Raw genomic sequence first — 16,273 nt, forward strand, 5'->3', positions numbered from 1 at the left:
GCCCCTAAAGGCCTGGGGCGTTTTCCTGCTCTCTCAGCACCCCTCCAGGAAGGAGGGCCAGGGGCCCCCTCTGTGCCAAGGAAAGTTCTCGCTGCATGATGGCCTGCTTGCTCTCTCATGGCCTCCACCCATTTGCAGTCGCCAGGTCTTCCCCCGCTCATCCTTGCTCTTTTATCTCCCCAGAGCTCCCGTCACCTGGGTATGCCACTGCGGTGAGACAGACCTTCCCGGCTCCACTGTTTTCTCTGGGGGGCATATTTGGACGTTGGAATGACTTTCCAGTTCCTGCTCATCAGGGCAATCCTTTCACTCCTTTGAAAGTTTTGGCTTTATACATCAGCCCTCTTGTGTGGGGGGAGATACTTGGAAACTCTCGGAGAGTGTGGCCGGGGGGCAGCTGGAGGTCGCTAGGGGTGGAGCCCAGGAGTGGTGTTCGAGCCTGGGTCTAGAGGCCTCAGTCTTGCTTTGAGCCTGGGTGAGGAGATGGGGTTCCTTGGTTTGTGCATTTAGCATCTCCCAACGTGCCAGGCAGGTCTATGACTGACCCAGGTATGATAGGATGCCACTCGCCTCAAAGGGACCACTCTCTGAGAAGAGGACTGTGGGGTGAGTGGGCCGAGCTACCTGGAGTCCCAGAGTGGGTCAAGCATGTGGATCCCTCATCCATTTTACACCCATCCTTTGACCCCTTCACAATTCTTAGTTCAGAGGACACCCTATCCCCTTCCGGTCAGTGGGGGCCTGGGGTCAAGGGATGGCTCTTACCCAAATGTGATCCGTTGTCATAGAGCGTTTAATTCAGTTCAGAGGCTGCCCTGCTGGCCCCAGGCCCTGTGTCCCTGAGCCTCTTGGCTCCCTCTGTGTGCACAGATGACCCAGCACCCTGCTCTCCTTGGGAGCCTGCTATGGGGAACACACGAAAATACCCTTGCACATTCATACTCTAGATAAAAGCCAACACGGTAACCAAATCCCATACTTATACTTAGGCTGGCTTGGAAGAACATTGGCAAAATTGTCGAACAATTAGATGATTTTAAGACACCAGAATTCCTCTTGGGTTCAGCGCTATGTTTAGAACCAGAAGTTTTCTCTCTTGTTGGACTCCAGGCCGGAACTCTAAATTATAGGGCAAACAAGGCTGTTGTATATCTAGTCCACAAATATGTGTGGTGGATACAGTACCAGGTTTCTTTAGAGCTCCGATTCGAGAAAACGGCCGTGCCTTTTTTCCACTTGAAGAGCTGGAGAGAAGCGTGAGCTCAAGTGAGCTCTGTCCTCTTTTCTGCTCTCCTGGCCAGGATCAGGTTTAGCAAACAGAGGCAGGCAGACATAGACACCCATTAACTTTTCATGAGGGCAAATTGTCAGAGCCAAAGGCCCAAGGCAAAGACGGTAAGAAATGTGTCCACAAATCTCTGCACCCTCACTTAGCAGACTATGCGATGAGCAGTTGAATGAAAGATTAAGTTGAAAAGATTTAATCATGGTGTGTGTGTCTGTCCATTTCTTCCAGTTTTGTGCTCAGTCCTGCTTTGGAAACACACTGACACGCTTTGGTGTTTTAAGTGGGCCATGGCCAGCCAGACTGCCGCCTGGTTCTATACAAGTTGGGTACCAGTGAAACAGCCCAGATCTTGGGCCCAAGTCACCTTCCTCTCCCCTTTCTGGCCCAGAGTCAAGCCGTGGACCAGTTCCTGGGTGCTTTTGTCTGTGATACAGTTTGTTTCCAGAACAGGCCGACCAGGTGGCAAGGTCCGGTGTTAGAGATTAAAAGAAAAGGAGAAATTTCCACCTTGAGCAGGTGTTAATAATTGACCACCCCACTTAACCAGAGCGGGGTGTTCAGTCACATCAGCTCACAGCATCTTTATGGTAAATCTCCGACCACTGCTGACTGCTGGCCAGGTGTGTGCAGACCTTGCTTGCTCCTGACTGTCAAGCTGCATAGGGACCCCTGAGCGGCTGGGGCCTGACATTCCACAGACGGGGTGGCCGCTACCTGGGGACCTCCACTGATGACCAGGGAGACTGAGGCTTTGGGAATTGAACTGCACTGAAACGTGAGCTGGTTTTCTGCGTCTGGGAACTGTAATCCCCAGGCCAGTGGTGGGCCTCATGGGCCTCTCCTGGGGTCTTTAGCCTGGGGGTTTGCCCATTGGTGATGTCCAATGGAGAGCTAGTGATCTTCACCTTGAGTACAGAGTGGCCGTGATGGGTAGTGTCAAGTGCAGTGTCATGTGATGGGCAGGTTGTGTTTCTGGGGGTATTTCAGTTGTAACTGCATCTTTTTTTTTTTAAGTCAGGCTTATTAACATACAAATCGTAGCATTCACCATTTTATTTATTCATTCTTTTTTTTTGAGTAAGCTTTATGTCCAACATGGGATTTGAACTCACCACCCTGAGATCCAGCGTTGCATGCTCTACTGACTGAGCCAGCCATGCGCCTCAGCATTCACCATTTTAAAAAATGAACCGCTGGGGTGCCTGGGTGGCTCAGCCGGTTAAACATCTGACTCTTGGTTTCAACTCAGGTCATGATCTCAGCGTCATGAGATTGAGCCCCACATAATCGGGCTCTGTGCTCAGCGCAGAGTCTGCTTGGGATTCCTTACCCCCTTCCTCTCCTTCCCCCTCTGCTCCTCCCCCCACTTGCATGCCTTGTCTCTCTCTCTCTAAAATAAAAAAGTGAATTGCTCTATGAGTTTGGACAGACATGTACAGTTAATCACCACCATGATCAAAGTACAGAATATTCCCATCATACCAAAAATTCTTTTTTGCCTCTTTATATCAATCTTTTCCTTCCCCCTCCAGCCATAGGCAACCACTAATCTGCTTTCTGTCACTACAAATCGGTGTGTGTTTTTCAGAATTTGATGTAAATGGAATCATGTAGTTATATTATTCTTTTTGGTCTTTTTTTTTTTTCCCACTTAGCCTAATTATTTTGAGATTCACTCATGTTGTTACATGTATCAATAGTTCATTTCTTTTTATTGCTGAGTAGTACTCCATAGAATGTGTACACCACAATTTGTTTATCTGCCTGTTGGTGAACATCTGGATTATTTTCAATTTTCAGCTATTACAAATAAAGCTGCTGTTAACTTTTATGTACTTATCTTTATACGGACATATATTTCCCTTTCTCTTGGGTACATACCTAGCTGTGGAATGGCTGGGACATAACAAGTGTATATTTAGCCTTTCAAGTAACTGTCAGACTCTTTTCTGAAGTGGTTGTACCATCTTACATTCTCCCCAGCAGTGTCTTGAGTTTGAATTTCTCTACCTCCTCGCCAACACTCGGTATTTTTGGCTTTTTAACTTTAGACCATTCTACTAGGTGTATACTGGTATCTTACTGTGATTTTTTTTTTTCAAAAGATATTTATTTGAGAGAGAGAGAGCAGGGGGAGTAGCAGAGGGAGAGGGAGAGGCAGGCTCCCCCCTGAGCAGGGAGCCCGACATGGGGCTTGATCCCAGGACCCTGGGATCATGACCTGAGCTGAAGGCAGATGCCCAACCGACTGAGCCACCCAGGCGTCTCTCTTACTGTGATTTTTACCTTGCATTTTCCTAACAGCTGATGATGTGTAGAGCATCTTTTATATGTATGCTTGCCATCTTTGTATGTTTTTTGGTGAAGTGTCTGTTCAAATCTTTGTGTTTTTTTTTTCTTTTAATTAGGTTGTCTTCTCATTGAGTTTTGAAAGTTCTTATATATTCTGGATACAAGTCCTTACCAGATATGTGACTTGCAAATATTTTCTCCCAGTCTGTAGTTTGTGTTTTCATTTTCTTTTTTCTTTCTTTTTTTTTTTTTTGATACATTATCTTCTTTTATTCAAATACCAGTCTGATCACACATGGTCCAAGAACACTCAAATAATAAGTCACATATAAACAGATGTTAAAGATTGGTCTTCAAACATTATAGCCAATGAGGCCACGCTTGCCTATGATCTCGCCGACATAAAACCACATCCACACCTCGGTGGCCCCCAAACCATTCAGCAGAGCTTCCTTAACTGTGAGCTGTTTGAAGCTACCAGTTTGAGCACTCTTGACTATTTTTTTCAAGCTCTGAATAACTGTAGGGATCTCAGCAGGGGTTGGTGGAACCAGCTCAACCTTGGCATAGTGCCAAAATGTGGCCAGTCGAGGCTTTGAGTAAGTCACAGCAGCGTTCACCAGCGCCGGGGCCTTCTCCGCGAGGTTACAGACAAACTGGGCCATGGTTCCAAGCTGCAAGGTCTGCCGCCCCGGACGGCCGCTGAATGTCACCCCCCGGAAGGACCCGCCGCAGGACCCCGTTCCCCTTCCCTTGTGTTTTCATTTTCTTAACAGTGTCTTTCAAAGAGCAGTTTTTAATTTTGATGAAGTCATTTTACCAACAGTTTCTTTTATGGGTCATGCTTCTGGTGTCATACCTAAGAAATCTTTGCCTAATCCAAGGTCACAAGGATTTTCACCTATGTTTTAGAAGAAAAGCTTATACATATATTACAGTTTTAGGTTTTACATTTAGGTCTGTGACCCATTTTGAGTTATTTATTTATTTTTTTAAAGATTTTTATTTATTTACCTGACAGAGAGAGAGAGCACAAGCAGGGGGAGCAGCAGAGGCAGAGGGAGAAGCAGACCCCCTGCCGAGCAAGGAGCCCGGTGTGGGGCTCGATCCCAGGACCCCGGGATCATGACCTGAGCCGAAGGCAGACACTTAACGACTGAGCCACCCAGGCGCCCTGAGTTAGTTATTTTTTATATGTGGTACAAAGTATGTACCAAAGTTCATTCTTTTACATATGGATATCCAGTTGTTCCAGCAACTGTCTTTACTAAGTTGTTTGTGTACCTTTGTTAAAAATTAATTGACCAGATATCTGTGGGTATATTTCTGGACTGCATTTGTTCCATTGATCTATGCATCTCTCTTTTTACCAGTACCACACTGTCTTTTTTTTTTTTAAAGATTTTATTTATTTATTTGAGAGAGAATGAGAGACAGAGAGCATGAGAAGGAGGAAGGTCAGAGGGAGAAGCAGACTCCCTGCTCAGCAGGGAGCCCGATGCGGGACTCGATCCCGGGACTCCAGGATCATGACCTGAGCTGAAGGCAGTCGCTTAACCAACTGAGCCACCCAGGCGCCCGAGTACCACACTGTCTTGATTGCTGTAGCTTTAAACTAAGTCTTAAAATCAGGTAATGTGATTTTTCTAATTTTCTTCTTTTCTTCAAAATTTTTTTGACTTCTCTAGTTGCTTTGCCTTTTCATATCAATTTTAGAATCGGCTTCTTGTTTCCTATAGTTGATTTCAGAGAGAACTGATATCTCAGCAAAATTGAGCCTTCAGTTTGCAAACATGGTATATCTCCTCATCGATATTGGTCTTCTTTGATTCTACTCATCAGTGTACTATAGTTTTCAGCGTACAGATTTTGCATATATGTTGTTAGATTTATATCTAAGCATTTTGTAGTGGGTTGAATGGTGGCCTCCTCAAAAATATGTCTGTCCTGACTGACCCCCAGAACCTGCGAATGTGATCTTATTTGGAAAGAGGGTCTTTGCCAATGAAGTTAAGATAAATCTCAAGATGAGATTATCCTGGATTATTGGGTTGGCCTTAAATCCAATGACAAGTGTCCTTACAAGAGATACATGGAGAGAGGAAAAGGCCATATGAAGATGGAGGTAGAAGACTACAGTTTTGCAGTCATAAACCAGGGAATCCTGGAGCCACCAGAAGCTGAAAGAGGCAAGAAAGGATTCTCTCTTAGTGCTTCCACTAAGCACTAAGGGGGCCCTGTTGATACCTTAATTTTGGACTTCTAGCCTCCAGAACACGGAGAGAATAAATTTCTGTTGTTTTAAGTCACCAAGTGTGACAATTTGTTAGAGCAACTGTAGGAAAGTAATAACACATTTCATGATTTTTGGTGCTATTGAAAAGATAATGGCCAAGGATTTTTGAAAATTAATGAAAGGCATCAAACCACAGATCTAAAAAGCTCAGAAAAAGGAAAAAAGGCTGAATAAAAAACAAAAACAAACTCTGCACAAATTACATTCAAGCTTCTGAAAACCAAAGATTAAGAGAAAATATTGAAGGTAGACAGAAAAGTGACATTGTATACAGAGGATCAAAGGTAAGAACCACAGAAGAATTCTCATATGAAACTATACAATCCAGAAGTCATTGGAGTAACATTTTTAAAGTATTGAAAGAAAAAGACTGTCAACCCAGAATTCTGTACTTAGCAAAAATACCTCTTAAAAATGAAAGAGAAATAAAGACTTTTTTTCAGACAAAAGCTGAGAAAATTTGCTACCACCAAACTTGCTCTATAAAAAATGTCTCTTTTCTCTCTCTTTTCCTTCTGGGATTCCAGTCACACATGTTAGACAATTTGATATTGTCTCACAGTTTATGGATGCTCTGTTCTGGGGTTCCCCCCTGCCATTGTGTCAGTTTGAGGAACTGATCAATGTTGAAGGACACTGATTCATTTTCCTCAGCTGGGCTGAGCCTACCAATTAGCCCGTCAAAGCCATTCTTCCTCTCTGTTACTGGGTTTCCGATTTCTAGCATTTTCATGGACTCTTTCTTATAATTTCTACCTCCCTGGTGGAATTCCCCATCTATCCATGTGTGTTGTCCACACTTTGCAATACAACCTTTAACATACTAGTCATAGTTATTTTAAATTTTATGTCTGATAGTGCCAATGTCAAAGTCATCTGATTCTGCTGAATGCTTTTTTTTTTTTAAGATTTTATTTATTTATTTGACAGAGAGATAGTGAGAGCAGGAACACAAGCAGGGGGAGTGGGAGAGGGAGAAGCAGGCTTCCCGCCAAGCAGGGAGCCCCTTGTGGGGCTCGATCCCAGGACCCTGGGATCATGACCTGAGCCAAAGGCAGACGCTTAGCGACTGAGACACCCAGGCGCCCCCCCCCTTGTTTTTTAAGATTTTATTTATTAGAGAGAGAGAGAGAGAGAGTGCGTGAGCATGCGTGCATGAGTGGGGAGGGGCAGAGGGAGAAGCAGGCTCCCTGCTGAGTGCAGAGCCCAGTGTGGGGCTCAATCCCGGGACTCCAGGATCATGACCTGAGCTGAAGGCAGACGCTCCAACTGAGCCATCCAGGCGCCGCTGCTGATTGCTTTCTGTCTGACAGTGGGGTTTTTTTCCTTGCCTTTTTGTATGTCTCATAATTTTTGATTAAATGCATACATCATGGTTAGGATAGTAGAGACAGAAGTAAATAGTCTTATCAGGAGTTGAGCTGAGTTTAGTGTTATTGTGTACTTAGGGTGAGGCCTGGGTGTAGGAGGATTGTTCTCAGTGTTCCTGCTCCATCCCCAGCTATCAACCTTCCTCTGGGGCCTGTGCCTCAGAGGGCATCTATTTCCATGCTCTTACCCCTACCCCAGCAGTAGGCTGCTGGTCCTTGGTTCTTGGTGCTGGCTGGCTTTGTTGCAGGTCTTCTCTGTTGTGCTGGCCCCAGCTTCAGTCTTAGGCAGGCCTTACATCCCTGGGTCTCAGTAGTAGGGCATTCTTAGTAGTCCATCCCCTCCCTCAGCCATAGGAGGCCCGAGTGATCTTGGCTCAGGATGGTTTCTTGCCTCTCCCACCAAGGGCAGAGGATTTTTATCTTTCTTTGCTCTCCTCCCAGTAGCTTACAGGTTTTGTTTTGTAGGGAGAAAGGTTTCGTGCCCGCTCCCTTCCTCCAGGTCTGCACCCTCAAGGATGGTTTTCTCCCATCTCCTGCCCTGCCCCCAGTCTTTTTCATGAACGCCCAGTGGAAGTCTATGAGAAACCTGTGGGTGGGCACAAATTCCCCCTTGTGTCCGTGGCTCCCAGGGGTTCTTCACTCTCACCCTCTCTACTCTCAGCCTCTAGCATTGTGTTGGCTTAACTCAGTTCTTCTCACCCACTTGTGTAGCACTCAGTGTCCCTTCCTCCCATGCTTTGCCAGAGGTAAGTTGATGCTCTCACTTCGGTTTCCTTAGAAGAGCCTCTCTTTCCTTAGATTTCAGGTTAGTTGTTTGTTTTGTGACTTCAGTTCTCTGATTTAAGAAAGTTATGATTCTTTAGGATTGTCGGTTTTTTTCTTGTTAGGTTGGGCTTAATGTTTTCCCCAACTTCTACATCCTAGGCAGGGGTTCCTTATCCATATCTACATCTTGATGATGAACCAGTGAGACCATAGTCAGTCCAGATGGGTTGATTTCTTGTCACAAGGAAGACCTACGAGCTGTTTTGTTGTTTTGTTTTTTAATAAATGTATGGGTTGGGCGCCTGGGTGGCTCAGTTGGTTAAGCGACTGCCTTCGGCTCAGGTCATGATCCTGGAGTCCCGGGATCGAGTCCCACATCGGGCTCCCTGCTCAGCAGGGAGTCTGCTTCTCCCTCTGACCCTCCTCCCTCTCATGCTCTCTGTCTCTCATTGTCTCTCTCACAAATAAATAAAATCTTAAAAAATAAATAAATAAATAAATGTATGGGTTGGTGGCCCATGTGTTCGAGTGGCTGAGATCAACGAGATATTTCTGCAATTTCTACTGTGTGCAAAGTGCTGAGCTCCTGGTGGCCTGGGACAGGCCGGTGGCAACAGAAACTGAGGCGAGCAGAAGATGAACCTGCTATGAGAGCCTAGGATCCCATACCAGGGCGGGGTGAGAGGGGGCACCTACGGACCCCAAGTGAGATTTCCACGAAGTGAAAGAGATTTGGCTCTTCTGAGTCTTCACCTTTTTTTCTGTTGACGTTAAGAGGTTTGTATTTGGCAAAAATGAAAGCTGTCAGCTCGGTGCAGCTGTGTAGGTACGTAGTGTGTGCCGATGTCGTTGTCCCTGAGAACCGCCGGGCCGGGCCCCTGGGACCCTTTGATGTTGAACAGGCAAAGCACTGACGGCCTTTCCCCCTCACGTGCTACCCCGGGTGTTCCGTCACTGTCATTGCTCACAGCCCAGTGCGTGCGTCCCTTCCCACTCCCGTTCGTCATCTCCTTATCTCTGCTTATCGCTTGTTTGCCCAGCCCTGGGAAGCACGCATCTCCAGGGTGCTGTGGGGTAGGGCCGCGGGCCCTTTGCCTTGGCAAGGTTTCATTACCCAGGAATGTCACCGTGGTGGCCTGGGCTCTCGGAGGCGGCCAGTGTGTGTGTGGAGGGCCTGCTCTGTGTTCAGCTCTGTGCCAGGCAGGGGGCCGGGAAGGGGGGGGCGGTGCAGGGGGTTGATGCAGGAAGTGTTCGATGCCAGATGTATGTGGAAGGCACGTGGGGGCAAAACTGCAGGCTGTGTCACCTGTCAGAGGCTGCCTGATGTCAGGGAACTGCCTCTCCTGGGGGTTCCGATCCCAGCTCTGTCATTTCCTGGGTGACTTCGAGCAAGACCTCTAACCTCCCCGAGCCTGCTTCCCCATCTGAAAAGTAAGCTTAATAATGCCTGCTGTAAAGGGCCGCGGTAAGGACTAAATGAAGTGACATGTATAAGCGCTGGCACGCGGCAGGTAACAGGTGGACAACATGCGCTGGCCTGGTGGCGCGTGCAGTGCTGTCCTGTCCGCCGGTGAGAGAGCAGACAGCAAGCAGAAGGGGCCGTGTCCTGGGGAAGGTAAGGCGAGGACCAGACGGCGCGGCTAGAGGAATAGCCTGGGGCAGGCGGGACTCTGGGCTTGTGAGGAGGCCCTCCCGAGGGTCCCTTGCCCTCGGAGCTTCCGTCTCCCTTGTTGTAACCTGGCCGCAGCCCGTGTGAGCTGGGAGTAGGCAGGGGAACAGGCAGGGGAACAGGGCGGTTCCCGCGGCCCCGTCCTCCGAAGGCTGCCTCCCTGCCTCAGCTCACAGTTGCTGTCCTCAGTGCACCTTTGGAGCTGGCTCCGTTTGGGCTCAGAAGGGTTCCTGCTGCGAGTCAGCGGTGCTCCCCCTGCTCCCCCCCACTCCCCATCATCACTGTGCTTCCAGAGCCTGGGCTCGGCGCTGTCAGCTTCTGGGCCGTTTTTCAGAAACACTCAGAATTTCCATTCTGTCCTTCCCAGGCAGCCGGCAGCACCCGTCTGGCCACTCCTTGAGGATGCTGGCTGTTGGGACAGAGGGCTGCCTGGCTCCCGCCCTCCCTCTCGTGGCCTTTCCTGAGGGAGCCCTGGGGACCCACTGTCCAAAGGAAGAGTGTGCATGTCTGGAAGTGGCGGCGGGGGGGGCGGTCCTTCGGAAGCAGTGGGCACAGGGCTGGAGCCGCTTCTCAAGAAAGGCCTGCTGCTGATTTTAGAGAAGTTCCTTTCACAGCCCAGCCCTTTGGGGCGGGGGGCAGGCCCAGTCATCACCCTCATCTTGCAGATGAGAAAGTAGAGGCCCGGGAGGTTAAGCCTCTTGCCCAGGGCCACCTCGCTGATCAGTCCTGGAGCTCAGATGTCGGCCAAGGCCTGTCTGAATCCCTGCTCTTCCCCACTGCACTCTGCTGTCTCTTTTTTTTTTTTTTTTTAAGATTTTTTATTTTTTATTTATTTGAGAGAGAGCACATGAGAGGAGGGAGGGTCAGAGGGAGAAGCAGACTCCCTGCCGAGCAGGGAGCCCGATGCGGGACTCGATCCCGGGACTCCAGGATCATGACCTGAGCCGAAGGCAGTCGCTTAACCAACTGAGCCACTCAGGCGCCCTCTCTCTGTCTCTTGACATTGCCGCCTAGGTCTGGGGACTGCTGCAGGGAGGTGAGGGCTGGTTGAGGCTTCTGGAACATTTCCTTTTGGGGTGGACTCCTGCATAGGCTTTGGGATCTGAAACTGTGTGCCACTGCCTGTCGATAACCAATGTTGTGGTTGAAACTGGCCCTCGTAGTTCTTATTATAATTACAAGACACACTTCAGCAGTAACCATCAGGAACCTTTGAAAAAATGAAGGTTTATTACCTACCAGACCTAGAAATAACACACGTGAGGCCACACAGCAAGGGTGAGGGTAGAGGGTAGAGAGAGCGAGTGCCTGGGGTTCCACTTTTATTGGGATTGAGGGTAGAGGCCTAAGGATTTTCGGGGCTCACTCTTTATTGGTGAATTTTAAACATAAGAGTGGGAATTTAAGAAAAAACCACGTGGCCATATGGTCAGTTATCAAAATCTACCAAGATCTGGGAAACCAAGGAGCCTCCGTGGTGGGCGGTGGCCCAGCCCTTTACCTGGTCGTGGGCGGCAGCAGCGTGTTTATTCAAGATAGCCCTCTTCTAGTGGATGCCTCTCTGAAGTGGATGCCTGGGCAGTCAAGAAGTCAAGTGCTTGCATTACAAAACAGGAGGAAAACCCCCACACCTGTCAGGGCTGCACTAGCTAAGTGCATGGACTTCTGGAGGACTTGGCGGGGGGCGTGGGGGGTTGGGGGGGCCGGCCCTGGTGGGTGAAGGGCTTACAGAGCGGCGGCAGCACACAGCTGACACGCCCATGATGGGCTTGCACGCAGGACGCTGCTCCTGTTTTCGAGAACACCCCTCGAGCTCTGTGTCTCATCTTCAGATTCTCTTTCACCTTCAGAGCCTGTGTTTTTCCGGGTTCAAAAGGACATGCACTGGAGAGTTTGCTATCTATGAGACTAGAACACTTTCCAAATAAAGGAAAATAGGCGGTAGGGTCCATGTGCCAAACTGCCCTCCTTGGCTACTTGGGAACCCTGTCCTGGGCTGATTCGCTTCGAGGACTCTGATGCCCGCCCAGGTGAGCATGTCCAGAGCAGAGCATCTTCCTAGGGCTGGGCCACTGTGGGTTCATCCAGGAGATGGGCAGACTCAGAGATGCAAGCCGACTGCTGGTGGCACGTGTGGAGGCAGCCTAGGTGAGCCCCAGTCATAGCCAGTATACTCTGCTGGCTGGGTGGAGTTGCCGAGGCTCTGTGGCACATGGGTAGCTGGCAAGCCGTGAGCCCAGTGATGTCCTAGATTCAGAAGGGACAGGGGTGATGGGCGTAGGCAGGAGACAGGGAGAGGGACGCGGACCCATGGACGGGCAGTGGGCCCTGTGGGCACGCCGGCATTGGTCCGTCCCACTTGTGTGTCCTGGCCCTGGAGATGGAGTGGCTGGAGGAACAGGGCAGGGGTGGGGCCGGCACAGGCGTGTGGGAGGCGCAGAGGTGCTGCCGATCAGGCGTTCAGGGTTGCAAAGCGAATGGAGGCCAGGATGCTGGGGGCAGGGGAAAGGAAGGGTGGATGAGGGCCTTCCAGTAGGAGGGACCTTGGGAACTGGGCAGGAGGGGAGCTGTGGAAGGAGGTAGGCTAGAGTGGGGTGCCTTGTCAAGGGGCTCGAATTTTCTCCCAAAGGCAATGGAAAGCCCTGGAGGACTGGCAAAGCCAGGGAGTGACGTGGTAACATTTGGAAGTTTGTGAGGTCGTGGTTTAAAATCCTGAACCCCAAGTGTGGCTGCCTTTATGGGTTACTGGGGCTTTGGGGCCGGCCGAGAGTGAGAGTCTTACCAAGTACGTCATTCCTTCAGGGAGCAAGTCCACAGAGGAAGGTTCCAAGACCAAAACTGGGGCATCTGCCGACTGTGTCCTCGGGAACCCAGTGGCTCTGGGAATCCCACCCTGCTGAACACATGCACAGTGCTTCCTGGGCTAGGAGAAGCGTTCATCTGTATATAGAGTGGTGCCTGAATTTGGGGGGACCCATGTCGGACTGGGATGAGTCCCCCTTAGGAAATCACCTGTGCTCGGTGATTGTGGGCGTGTATTTGGGGGTGGTGGTGGCAGAGGTTAGGCCGGCTTCTGCATTTGGGAGCTGAAGCTTCTCAGGCAAGAACACTGATCCCTCACATCCCTGGAATGTGATCTACAACAGCCCTGGGTGCCTGTCCCACCAGGCACAGGACTCCCACCAGCCATCTGGATGTTCACATAAAAGGCCTGTTTTCCCAGGGGTTCTGCCCTTGGGCAGGGTTGGAACACGCGCCCCCCCCCCCCCCCAGTTCTAGGCCATGCCCATGCTGGGGGAGGGGAATGGGCCTTGAGCTTGCCAGGAAGAGGGGTGACTTCAGAGCCAGCCTGGGCTTCAGGGTCCCCGGACTCTGAGGGGCCTACTGGGGGGTGCGGGCGGCATGAGGAGGCAGCAGAGGGCACTCAGCGGCCCACCTGCCCCTCCCTCCTAGGCTCCTCCAGCCCTCACTGCCACGTGCTTGGATGGCACTCCTCACTCATGGCCTCTGCTCAGAAAGGAAGTCCTGGAAGGGGGCGCGTGGCCCGGATGTGGGAATACCACCACACTGCATTTCTCACCAGTATTTGGAACTCATGTTTTCCAGTTTGTGGGTGGTTTTCCACTTCATCCTTTGGAGGGGCTATTCCTCTTTCTGTGTTTCTTTAAGCCCTGAATGAGGACTGAAGGACTCCCTTTCTTTTCATTGTCTTTAGCCAGATGTGGATTTCCCCGTCCCTCCCGGCAGAGGCAGGAGTCAGGAGTCGGTGCAGAGCCAGCCCCAGGAGCCCATCAGCATGCCCCAGACGCTGACCAGCACGCTGGAGCACATTGTGGGCCAGCTGGACGTCCTCACCCAGGTAGGCTGTGACGTGCACTCACCCCACTTGGCCTGGCATTTGGCCTATTTGAAGTTGGGCAGCAGGTGCTGTATTTTTAAAAAACATCATCATAATGGACCTACTTTCCAGCCCAAATTAATGAAGTTGCAGTGCCTGCCCTGAGGTCCTGGCTCTCAGAGCCATCTGAACTGTGGCCAAGCCACTGGACCCCAGAATCACCAGTGCTAGATCCTGCCAGGGTGTTCCCTCCCAGGGCTGGCCTGGGCCACAGCAGAGCTTGGAAGGAAACACTGCCCATTCATTCCGTTCATCGCGGGGTGGGCACAGTCCAGGGGCGTGCCAGGGAACTGTGAGCACTGAGTCAAGGCATCTGGGAGCCCAGGCTCTGGCTTTGAGCTGGCATTGCTCTTATCCTCCAAGCGACCTTGGCAAAATCCCTTCGGTTCTCTAAGCCCTGGTGCGCTCCTCTGTGACATGCGGTGGTCACAGACTCTGTTCGTGGTCAGGGTTAAAGGAGATGAGTCTGTGGGAAGTGTTTGGCTTATGCCTGGCTCTAGGAAGCTGCTCAGTAAATGTTCGTGGTGGTGGCTGATCGGTGTCATCAGCAAGGCAGACGTGGGCCCCGGCCTCTGGAGCGTAGGTACACCTGGCAGTGGCTAATACAGGATCGGAGTGCAACAGTTTCCCTAAGAGCAGAATGCCCTGGCAAGAGGTGGCAGCCAGCACCGTGCACATGAGAGTGGCCCTGGCAGGGGGAGCAGCCTGCCTGCAGGACTGGAGGGGGCCACGGGCACATCCAAGCAACGAGCAAAGCCCAGCGTGGCTGGCATGGGGCATGGAGGTGGTGGTGGTGGGGGCGGGCAAGGCAGGATTTAAAGGTCGTCAGGCCCCTTCCCCACCTCAGCTGTGGGTGAGGACCGCCTTCTCCTGTGCCAGCTCGTGGGTAGACCAAGGGGGTGGGCGGAAGGCAAAGGACCCCTGAGTCTCTGACAGAAATGGAGCTTCAGTGACATGCCATCCTTTCCCTCTGGATCTGGGGCCAAGTGAGAAAAGCTGTGCGTCATGTCCCGTGGTCCACGGCGTGTCATGGCATCCCGGCTGGTACTGCACACCTTGGGCCCAGGGAAGGAAGGACCTTTGAAGGGAAAGGTCAGGCATCAGTGACTGGGGATGGTGGGGACAAAAGGTACATCAGACAGACGTTTCTGGAAGCCTGTTAACCCTTGAGAAGAAGGCCTGTGCTAAGGGAGGTATGAGCAACGTGCACATCCCCCACCTCGAACGCGTCAGAAACTGCCGAGCCTGCCTCATGTTCTTCACAGCCTTGCCAAGTGAGAGATCAAGGGAGGTGGAATCAATTAGAACTTTATAGGATAAAATTGGAAATTAAGTCTGAGAAGATGGTTAAAAATAGCTTCATTGGATCACTTCATTGGAGTATAGCACTAGAAGCATTTCCCGTCACTGTGTTTCAGGGTTTTGTTATGTGTTAGCAGTTCAGAGGGTGATAGTAATTTTGTAAGAAACTGGCATCACCGAGAATAATGAAGGCTCTCTTGTGGCCTGGGCCTCTGGCCCCGGGTCCGGATGGCTGTGTGGCACCCTTGTCCTACCTCACACCGTCCAGCCCCTTTGCAGATCCAAACAGCACTCCACCCCCGACCAGATGCCAGGCCCGTCAGCCAGTCACCTGCTCTGCCAAACAGTGTGCATTCCTCAATGTTCCTGATGGACTTGACACATCCTGAGGAGGAATCTTGGTTTCCACAGATGAAGCCCCCACTCGAAGCCTCAGCCTAGTTTCAAAGCGGTAGGAGGTGCATTTGTGCTAACTGGCATGCTGTCCTTGAGCTTGGTTGCTGGTTGTTTTCCAGACGTACCTCCTCTCTTGGATTTGGGGCTTTAGCTGAGGTGACCGAGCGACAGCCAGAGCTGTCTCCTGTGGGATTGAGCATTCCTTTCTCTTGGGACCAGCTTCCTGTCTCTAGAGGCTCCCCTGAGGCCTAGAGCCAGGTGACCCTGCTGTGCATAGCTCCCCATGTAGGTCGCTCAGCTGGGCTCTGAGCCTCCTTGGCCTGTGGGTATTGGCCTCCCATGCTACCCCCTCAGCGAGCACTCCTCACCATCTTGGTGTACCTCTGTGCTCTGGAGGGGCAGGGCTATCTCAGCTACCCCAACATGGACTCCTACTTCAGAGCTGTCTGAATCATGTTGTTCTCTGTCTCACCCCCCTCACTGCCCCTTCCCTCCCCCACAAGGAAGTCTACTTCAAAGAGGCTTCTGAGAGGGAAGTTGCCCTTCAGGCCTCCATCCCGCAGAACATCCTCCAAGGAAGAACTGTGGGGGCTGCAGTGGCTGGGGATGTCTACTGAGTGAGTCACAGAGCCTTCAGCCCCTGGGTGACATGAGCAGGACACCCCGTTGTGGAAGCTCACAGTCCTCAGAGCCTGCCTTCCCGCTCAGCAGGCTGGTGTGGCCCAGTGACTGCGTCCTCCTCTCTGGCCCATGTGCGCCAGTCTGAAGGGCTGGGACCAGTTTCAATCCTCTTCAGTGGCCCGGAGGTCAGGCGGCTGAGCGCGCCCATGGAGAGTGGTGACTCAGCTTGCTTGGGTGTACATCCCAGTGACCTTGGGCAAGGTGCCTAACCTCTGTGCCTCAGTTTCCAAATGTGGAACACAGAGCTGATAAGAGTAGCCACTTCACGGGCCTGCTGTGAGGATTGGATGTGTTAGCTCCTGTGAGGCTCTCTGAG

At 51.1% G+C, this 16,273-nt stretch overlaps 2 protein-coding genes across 3 annotated transcripts in view; one reads left to right on the forward strand and one right to left on the reverse strand.

The window, feature by feature from the left end:
* POC1A (POC1 centriolar protein A) overlaps positions 1-16,273 on the forward strand; it is a 69,547-nt gene that overhangs the window by 36,464 nt on the left and 16,810 nt on the right. Inside the window, exon 10 of one of the 2 annotated variants that reach the window (XM_021694977.1) lies at positions 13,396-13,539. The exons of the other annotated variant lie outside the window; for it this stretch is intronic. Within the exon in view, the coding sequence (XP_021550652.1) occupies positions 13,396-13,539 (144 nt within the window). The remainder of the gene's footprint in view (positions 1-13,395; positions 13,540-16,273) is intronic. 2 annotated transcript variants of the gene reach the window in all.
* On the reverse strand, positions 3,804-4,326 carry LOC110584808 (ATP synthase subunit g, mitochondrial-like). The gene has a single exon (XM_044921531.1). It carries the CDS (start codon positions 4,243-4,245, stop codon positions 3,934-3,936), a length of 312 nt encoding a protein of 103 aa, XP_044777466.1. The 5' UTR covers positions 4,246-4,326; the 3' UTR covers positions 3,804-3,933.

The sequence above is a fragment of the Neomonachus schauinslandi genome, chromosome 1 (assembly GCF_002201575.2).
Source record: "Neomonachus schauinslandi chromosome 1, ASM220157v2, whole genome shotgun sequence".
NCBI classification, from domain to species: Eukaryota; Metazoa; Chordata; class Mammalia; order Carnivora; family Phocidae; genus Neomonachus; species Neomonachus schauinslandi.